This window comes from Poecilia formosa, unplaced genomic scaffold (assembly GCF_000485575.1).
Source record: "Poecilia formosa unplaced genomic scaffold, Poecilia_formosa-5.1.2 Scaffold715, whole genome shotgun sequence".
NCBI lineage: Eukaryota > Metazoa > Chordata > Actinopteri > Cyprinodontiformes > Poeciliidae > Poecilia > Poecilia formosa.
In genome coordinates, this window is record NW_006800654.1 from 32,561 (window position 1) to 40,837 (window position 8,277).

Genomic DNA, 8,277 nt, shown 5'->3' on the forward strand with positions numbered 1-8,277 from the left:
AAAGCACAGGGTGCATATAGCAATATGCACCCAATATGATAAATGACCTTATCATATATTATTGCTGGGGCTCTGCCTCACCTGCCTCCCCTCACTGCACATCACTGGTCCCCGCCCACCTCAGCATAACTCGGCGAAGAAAAAAACAATGGTGCCAAAGTTTGTTTTTTAGTCATGATTTCTCCTGATTTCTGTGTCATTCTTTACCTTTACAGTAAAAGATGTTAATAGTAAAAAATAAATCTGTTTGATTCTAAAATGTTCTAACGTGTTGCACGTTTCTACCAGGGATGAATAGAAGCAAATTATTCATTTTCAAATATAATGCTATCCAGATTGCAGGCAAGACATTACAGTTAAATAAAACTATTGTGTTTGAAGGCTTAACTTTAACCAATCAAACCGATTTGATGAGGAATAAATTAAATATTTTAGTAAACCAAACATTTTACAACTAGATTTTATCTGTCTGAATGTCGGTGTTTAACTTCCACTCTCTGGTGAAACTGGGAGTTTTAATAACAATGAACCAGCAACATGAGCGAGGGCAGCTGGCTGTGAGCGCAGCGGCAGCAGACATCCCCACATGGAATTACATTGGAATTACTATGGACCCGCAATGAATCATGGGAAACGGTGGGTACACCAGACCCATCTGGGGACAAGAAGGCCGCGTTTGAACGAGTCTTTGAGTCGGGACAGGCCTCGTCGCCGCGCTTTGACATAACCGGCCTTCATGGAGGCGGAGCCTCTAGACTCACCGATGAACAGCCCAGCGTCGACGTTGGGATACTTTCCTAGCAGCTTCTTGCAGACGTCCACAGCTGGGTCGTCCTGGTCCTGGACACACAGCAGGATCTCGTACTGAAACACACACACACACACACACACACACACACCTGAGAACCAGAGCCAGCTCGTTAAGGCTCCTCGTTAAGAAGGACTCCAGCTGGTTCCGTCCAGGAAGTTCTGACGCCGGTTCAGGAACTTCCTCACCAGCAAGAAAACAGGAAACACCAAATGCTGACTTCCTGTTAGTTCAGTTTGGAGGAACCATGAACAGTTCAGTTGAAGTCTAAACTGTTCTGAACTGAACTATTTTGTTCAATCCTAAGCAGCCACCTGGTGGTGGGGTGGGGTGAGGTTAGTGTGGGGGTCAGGTGGGGGTCAGGCGCTGACCTTGGGATAATCCAAGGTGAAGAAGGTCTCCAGGTTGGAGATCAGGTTGGGGTCGACGCCCTTCAGCGGCTTCAGCAGAGAAACGCCCAGGACCTGAGCAAATGGCTGCTTGACCTCTGACCTCTTCCTATGGAGATGGAGACGCCTGGAACACAGAGGTCAGGGGTCAACAATAGGTTTCACATTAACAACACCTGGTCCACAGACGGGTTTTTTTTTTTGCTAAATATTCACATTCCTGAGCAGGAACCTTTGTATTTGTGTGTTTCTGGTACGCCTGTAAATCGGACGCACAGCTACAGCCGCTAACAGCAGCTTCTCTCGGTTAGTTTGTGTTTCTAATCGATCTGATTGGACGCTGGAAAACACGACTGCTGTGTTCAAGTTGTGCTAAAAGGAGTTAGCCTAGCTACCAGTGAAGCTATGCTAGCCTGGAATAGCATCTTAATGCTAACATGTACCAGCTAATGCTAATTTCTAAAGAAGCTGAATGAAATGATCAGAACTTGCAGATCAGAACGACTTCGGACTGAAAGTCCTGCATGGTTCCAGTCCCACCACTAGCATGCTGTTCAGAACCACCAGAACAGGTTCTACTGGGTCGGTCTGGATCTCAGCCGACAGATGACCTTCAACAGGAAGCTGGATGCTTCACTTCCTCCAGCTGGGGGAGAAGAGCGCCACCTGCTGGAGCCGCCGTTCTCCTTGTGCTCCTGAGGCTTTGTCGACCTCTGACCTCCTTAAACCTTAAAGGAATGTGGAGCCGGGGGGAGGGAAGACTGAAACAGCAGGAAGTAATGAAGGAAGTAGTTCTGCCAGGTTGCTCTCTCAGCTTCCTGCAGGTAAACACGTTGCCATGGTGATCAGACCACCTGCTCTGGTGCCTCAGAAACACCTGGTGAAATGTTGCTGTGGGAGGATCTCCAGTAGCAGTCAGTACTGCAACGACTCTAAAGACTCTTCTGACATGCTAACGGCTCAATGACGTCATCAGCTGCTGCTGAGGCTGGAGTAGGGGAAGTGACCCTCCCCCCTTCTCTCTGTATCCATGGAGATACTCAATACCTTGTTGCCATGGATAGCCATGGATACACATAATAGCAACTGTCTGCAGGTAGAAACTCAGAACAAAACTCCTTCCAGCTGCTCAGCATCCGGAACCAGAGGGGATAATGGGCCAGACATCAACCATTCAGCCTGGATAATAATGAGCTAAAGTCCAGAAAAGATCCAATCAGAACCACCAGGTTCTCCAGACCAGGTTCGGTCCAGAGGACAACCCACCGTCACCGACTCATCATGACTCTGCTCCGGTAATCTCCACCTCTGCAGTTTTGCGCAATAAGCATCAAATCTGTTCAGAAAGCCCGGCACCGAACCGCAGAATGATGACGTAATAGATGAGTAATTAAGTCTTGATTACAAACTGACACCAACGGCTGAGCAGGAACCAAAACAAACATCTGCTTTTCAAAATGAGGTTCGCTGGTGCTAAGTAGGAAGCTCGCCAAATGTAACCGGAACGAACTGATTTAAGCCCAATCTGAACACCCAACAGAACCGATTTAAGCTCGACTCAGTCCCTGACGCCGCTGGTAGGAGCCACAGATCCCCGGGGGCCCGCCCAGCTTACCGGGGCGGGTGGTTCTGACCCGGGTTCGGTAATGAACGCTCAGCAGTCCCCCGAACATTTAATTTATCCGCAGCAGTTACTAGCAGCTAGCTGTTAGCTGAGCGGTTACTCACACATAGATGATGGACATGAAGTGCATGAGCCACAGAACCGCGAACAGAACCAGGCCGAACACCGAGAAGCCCTGCAGGGCCACATCCAGCGGGGCCATGCTGCTCCGGGGCGACGCGGGGTTGGCAGACCGCCTCGGGTCGCTCTGGCTCCGGTCGGACAGCGACCAGCTGACCGGCCTCACAGCGGAAACAACGGGGGGAAGAGGCGGGTGTGTTCAGGCCGGAGATCGGGCCTCCTGCCGGGTACAGGGAACAGGAACCAGTGCGGGGTTTGGAGCTCCACTAGGCGGGACTCTCAGGATGCGTATCCGCGGGTCCAAACGGTTCTGGAAGCCCAGGAGATTCCGAGTCCCGGCTCAGTTGGTTTCGGTTGTTTGACAGTCAGCAGACCGACCGACGGTCAGCTGACCAACTGGGGTTGAGACGACGGAAGCTGCCGAAAGGTACGGCGTTTCCGTTTTTCAAAATAAAATGCAGCATTTAATAATAAAAGCGTCTTTTTGATTCTCTGCAGGTCGGTTTGGGTTTAGTTAAATGTGGTTTATTTTATTTTAGCTTAGTTAAGCAGAATTTAGATTAAATTAGCTGAAGTCAGACCTGACCAGTTTACTGTAGTGAAGTTAAATATATTTATTTTAGTTCTCATCCACATTAACAGAACAAACCTGATTCTGAATCAATAATAATCCAAATATAAATTCTTAGAATTAACAATTATGAATAATTATCTAAAATATACAGTAAATATAACAGAACAGAATAACTTAGAAATTAATAGTTTTATATTTACAGTTACTAACATTAGCTTAAAGCTCACACTGTCTGCCCCAATCAAACATCTGGAGGCCCTGAACGCATCATGGAACAGGTGAGTTTACCTGAGGGCCATGAACGCAACATGGAAACATCGCATCCACAGGTGAGTCAGACTGAATGACTCAGACCGGAAACAAACGTTTCAACACCTGAAACCGACCCAGAACCTCCCCACCCAGAGAGGCTCAGTGGGACCAGAACCAGCAGCAAAACCTCAGTACTTGCTGGTTCATCAGGAGTTCTGGTTGGGTTCTGGTTCTGTTCCAGCTAACTGGACTCAATCCAGTTAGCAAGATTGAGTCCAGCAAACCAAACAGAAAGTGACATTGGGGTCGTGACCTTCATGACCCCAAGGTCATGAAGGTCACTTCCTGGTTGCCGGTCCATCATCATAGTGATCCGGTTCCCAGTGCTGGTTCTGATCAGAGGTCACAGGTCAAGACTGGGTGGTCCCTGTGGGCCCAGCTGTTGATTCAGAACCAGAACCTTTTGGACCGGCTGCTTGGCTGAGTCATGATTCCCAGTCTGGACTTCCTGTGGAGGGAGTCCGACCCGCTCCTGCGGTTCTGGTGCGACCCGTTTTGATCTGTCTGGTTCCGTCCAGGAAGCTGTGCCCAACAGAACCACTAGCTGGTCTGGAGCAGAGAACAGGGCCTCATCAGGTCCAATAGACCAGATCAGAACCAACTGGATCAGATTGAAATCAGTGTGAGGATCTCAGTAGAACCTGGTTCTGTTTTTCTGACCAGAACCAGAACCAGGCTGAGGTACTACCACCAGAACCGACTGGTTCTGGTTCCAGTCCCAGGTTCTGCTCAGATTCCAGCTTCAGGATGGTCACCATGACTCAGTTTCTGTGGTATGATGACATCACTTCCTGTCCCATGCCCCGACCTGCAGCAGAACTTCCTGTCCGAACGTCATGAGGGAGTTGGAGATGACCCGGCCCGGTTTGGACCCGGTTCAGCCTCTGGGTTCTGCTCAGGTTCTTTGGATCGTAGTCGGTCCGGTTGATTCAGAACCAGAACCAGAACGATCCAAACATCAGGATGTTTCAGTTTTTCCTCTTTAAACTTTCTTTGTTGCGTCGATATGAAACATTTTCCTGTTTCTTATTAAAAACTAAAACAGAAAAAATGAGAATCTGCGTTTTTATTGGTGCAACTTGAACACATCAGGAAGCCACGACCATATATGGAGCAGCAGAGGGAACCTGGAGCCCAGGTGTGAATACTTAATGAGGACAAAAACCAGGAGGAGTGAGAACTCTTAGCGTATCAAAGATCCTCTATGAGGACAGAGTGCCACTTGATCCAGAAACTCAGATAAGGATGAGCTGAGCTTTTACTTTAACTATACAGTTAGAATAGAACACCTGCCCACCAGGTGCTAATCTGGGGTCACAGGTCATTCTGAGGTCAGTCAGGGGTCAGTCAGAAGCTCCTCCCCTCTGTGACCAGCTGCACTCTGAGTTCTCCTTCCAGGACGACTCCTGGGTGTTGTAGACCTCCTGTGGATCAGAACCAATCAGAACCAACCAGAACCAGTCAGAAGTCAGGATGAGAGATAAGTGGTCAGTATTGGGCCTGGTGCCGGCCCGGTCCTGGCCTGGTGCCGGCCCGGTTCCCACCTTCTTCCAGATGGGGGCGCTGGCCTTCAGCTGGGTGACGGCGTGCTGAATGGCCTCCTGGCCGTCCTGGCGGTGTGGAGAGGAGATCGCCATGACGACACTGGCCTCACCCACCTTCACCCACCTGAGGGAGGAAGAGAAGGGTCAGGCTTGGCGGCGATGACATCACAGCGCGGTGGGCGGAGCCTCACCCCAGGCGGTGGTGGATGCAGATGTGCAGCAGCGAGGGCCAGCGGGCCCTCAGGGCCGCCGCCAGACGGCTCAGCTCTGATTGGACCATGGCCTCGTACGCCTCATACTGCAGACCAATCACCTTCCTGCCCTCCACCTGGTCCTCCCGGGTCGCACCTGCACAGGAAACGGGTCAGCAGCACCGACAGCCGGCCGCCCACAGGGGGCAGCGGAGCAGCTGTCACCAGGTTAGGGTCTGGTTCCAGATCAGTTGGCATTGATCCGATTGGTTGATCAGAACTGAAGGCCCGCCCTGAGGAAGAGGAAGAGGAGGATGATGAAGGTCGTACCTATAAACACAGAGACGGCGCCGCAGCGGCTGCTGCTGACCGAGTCCACCACTTCCTGCACCGACAGCCAATCACGGCTCAGCCTGAAGATGTCCCTGGGTGGCTCCGCCATGTGTAGAGATCGGTCCGGTTCTGGTTCTGTTCTACCCTCCGCTCAGCGGCGGCACCACGGCCACCTCGTCGCCGTCCTGCAGGCTCAGCTGCTGGTTGCCGATGGCGACGTACCGTTGGCGTACAGCCAGCACCACACGGCCCTGCAGCGCCACCAGCCTGCAGAGACGACGAGTCGCCGTCAGCGCGTCGCGCCGCCACCTGATCGCTGCTCTGAGCGCGCCTACCTGGGCTGTTTCCGTAGCAACAGAGCCCACAGGTCCCCGCTGCTGATTGGCGTTGGCACGGCAACTAACTCCTCCTCCCTCAGTTCGGTCAGCTCGGCGCTCCTAGCGAAGTACAGCACGGTCACCTGAGGAAGAGACAGTTTTTCCTTCCACTCAACTTCCCACCAACCAGCTGGTAAACAGGCTCTGAGCAGTCAGTTGCCATAGTGACGACCTTTAGCATCTGACCACAGAATAAACCCAGAAACTAACTGGTTAAAAATTTTTATCAACATTATTTCTATAAGACATTTCAGCAACACTTAATCTGATCGATGCATCAGATTATTGATCAGATTATTGATTAATGTTTCAAAAGCAGCTCTGATCAGATCTTAGTCTGGATGTAAAGGAGCTCAGTGTTTCGGCTGTTTTTCAGTTTTCTGTTAGTTTGTTCCAGATCTGTGGTGCATAGAAGCTGAATGCTGCTTCTCTACGTTTGGTTCTGGTTCTGGAGCAGGGACCGCTCCGTCTCCAGCTGATGTTTCTGGTTCCTGATGTGCGGTGGGTTCCGTCCAGGTTCATGTTTGTTAGAGAAGATCCTGCAGGTGTCGATGCAGGCAGGCCACTGTGCTGCAGCTGGACCCATCAGCCTGCAGAGTGCTTCAGGTCCTGCTGCTGGGACACCGAAACACCTTCAGGTTTCATCGTGTTCAGAAGAACAGTAGAACCTCCGTTCTCTGCCACATGAACAACTAGAGTTTTAATATCGGCTGATCCGAGGTTAGAGACAGGATTTCATCGGTCACAGCAGATTTGGAGAAGGACACGACTCTGGTTCTCTTGGCTGCAGAAACGGCTGATAAATAAATTCAGTTCCAGCCATAAAATTAATAACCCTAAAATTCTGATTGAATTTGGACCGGGAGGTTCCGATTGTTTTTCGCCCCTGGGGTCCTCACAGAGCCCCGCCCCACATGCAGCATGTGACCTATGACCCGATTCGCTCCTCACACGGCGGACTCTGAGGTCTCTTGCTTGTCCTGCGGGTCCGCTCCAGAACTCCGTTAGGAAATCTGAGGATTTACATATTTCTGCATCTGACCGAAACAAACACACGAGCAGAGGATCTGACCTCACTAATATGGAGTCTGGCTTCAGTTTGGCGCGATGAGTCCGCAGTAAAAAACCTTTTATCGCTTCCATTCATACCGATATTTGAGGAGGCTTCAGTTATCTAAGCCGTTAAACGTCGGCTAGAATCAGACAGAAAGTCAGAGGAGTCTGGTAGAGATGAAAACAGCTGCAACAAACTCACCTGCGCAGACATGAATCCTCCTGCAGCGGACAGAACTCACCTGGGCAAACTCTGACCGACGCCAGTTACTGTTTTACTCCTCCCGATTCTTCTTCTGCTCCCTAAAGCCCAACACACCGAGCAAGTGTCGCCACCTGGTGGACTGCAGTCTGTTGTCGGCCTCCTGGACCAATCGTTACCTCTGCAGGGCGGAGTCACTGCGGAGGGAGGGAGGCGTTTTGGAGAGGGCTGCATGGTGGTGGCAGCACAGGGATGTGGGCCTCCGGGTGTAGATTTAAAGCTGAATGATAAATCAGGTTTCCTTTGGTGTTTAAACCAAAGGAAACACCAAAGAGGAAGAGGAAAAAACAAAACAGAAACAGAAACCAGGCGGGTGTGAACATGTCCCACCGGCTGGAACGTTCCTGAACCGGGATTGGAAACAAAACCAGGAAATCAAATACCACCCCAGGTGAAAAAAAGATAAACAAGTATACTTTAGTATATTTCAAACATACTTACATTTGTGAAAGTACATTTTAAGTATACTAAATATTAAGTGTTCTAGTGTAAATATACCTGAAGTATACTAAAAGTATACTTGTACCAATTTCAGAATTAGAACTTTAAACACACTTAAACATAATTGGACCAAAATACACTTTTAATAAATATATTAAATAAAAGTATACTTTAAGTGAACAAAATATATATTTACCCAAGTGTGAATATAAAATATATTTTAAATATATTTAACATATATTTAAAATC

General features: G+C 49.6%; 3 protein-coding genes across 5 annotated transcripts in view; all 3 read right to left on the minus strand.

The window, feature by feature from the left end:
• The window catches only part of ugcg (UDP-glucose ceramide glucosyltransferase), an 8,324-nt gene extending 5,301 nt beyond the window's left edge, over positions 1-3,023 (minus strand). For both annotated transcript variants that reach the window (XR_001660482.1, XM_007542622.2), the window contains exons 1-3: positions 2,926-3,023; positions 1,180-1,324; positions 762-864 (exon numbers count right to left, since the gene is read on the minus strand). Coding sequence is in view for 1 of the 2 variants with exons in the window: in XM_007542622.2 (XP_007542684.1) it covers positions 762-864; positions 1,180-1,324; positions 2,926-3,023 (346 nt within the window). In the remaining variant the exon portion in view is untranslated. The remainder of the gene's footprint in view (positions 1-761; positions 865-1,179; positions 1,325-2,925) is intronic.
• A 1,855-nt stretch (positions 3,024-4,878) lies between these two features.
• On the minus strand, positions 4,879-6,027 carry LOC103131069 (molybdopterin synthase catalytic subunit). The gene is made up of 4 exons (XM_007542628.2): positions 5,893-6,027; positions 5,563-5,719; positions 5,372-5,495; positions 4,879-5,251 (listed from the first exon to the last, which is right to left on the minus strand). Exons 1-4 carry the CDS (start codon positions 6,002-6,004, stop codon positions 5,171-5,173), a joined length of 474 nt encoding a protein of 157 aa, XP_007542690.1. The 5' UTR covers positions 6,005-6,027; the 3' UTR covers positions 4,879-5,170.
• Positions 6,012-7,776, minus strand: mocs2 (molybdenum cofactor synthesis 2). 2 transcript variants are annotated; one of them, XM_016666371.1, is made up of 3 exons: positions 7,568-7,776; positions 6,231-6,332; positions 6,012-6,162 (listed from the first exon to the last, which is right to left on the minus strand). In XM_016666371.1, exons 1-3 carry the CDS (start codon positions 7,759-7,761, stop codon positions 6,036-6,038), a joined length of 423 nt encoding a protein of 140 aa, XP_016521857.1. In that variant the 5' UTR covers positions 7,762-7,776; the 3' UTR covers positions 6,012-6,035. The 2 variants fall into 2 exon arrangements, with proteins under 2 accessions (XP_016521857.1, XP_007542689.1); XM_007542627.2 differs by having other exon boundaries at positions 6,231-6,355; positions 7,528-7,639.
• Positions 7,777-8,277: the final 501 nt, after the last annotated feature.

What these genes read in the sequence shown, in the direction of transcription:
- mocs2 (XM_016666371.1), bottom strand. Translation starts at nt 7,761, where the DNA reads ATGCAGCCCTCTCCAAAACGCCTCCCTCCCTCCGCAGTGACTCCGCCC. An exon ending in GTCGGTCAGAGTTTGCCCAG is followed by an intron (nt 6,333 to 7,567) that starts GTGAGTTCTGTC and finishes GTACTTCGCTAG; the next exon opens with GAGCGCCGAGCTGACCGAAC. An exon ending in TTGCTACGGAAACAGCCCAG is followed by an intron (nt 6,163 to 6,230) that starts GTAGGCGCGCTC and finishes TCGTCTCTGCAG; the next exon opens with GCTGGTGGCGCTGCAGGGCC.
- LOC103131069 (XM_007542628.2), bottom strand. Translation starts at nt 6,004, where the DNA reads ATGGCGGAGCCACCCAGGGACATCTTCAGGCTGAGCCGTGATTGGCTG. An exon ending in CGCCGTCTCTGTGTTTATAG is followed by an intron (nt 5,720 to 5,892) that starts GTACGACCTTCA and finishes TTTCCTGTGCAG; the next exon opens with GTGCGACCCGGGAGGACCAG. An exon ending in TGCATCCACCACCGCCTGGG is followed by an intron (nt 5,496 to 5,562) that starts GTGAGGCTCCGC and finishes TTCCTCCCTCAG; the next exon opens with GTGGGTGAAGGTGGGTGAGG.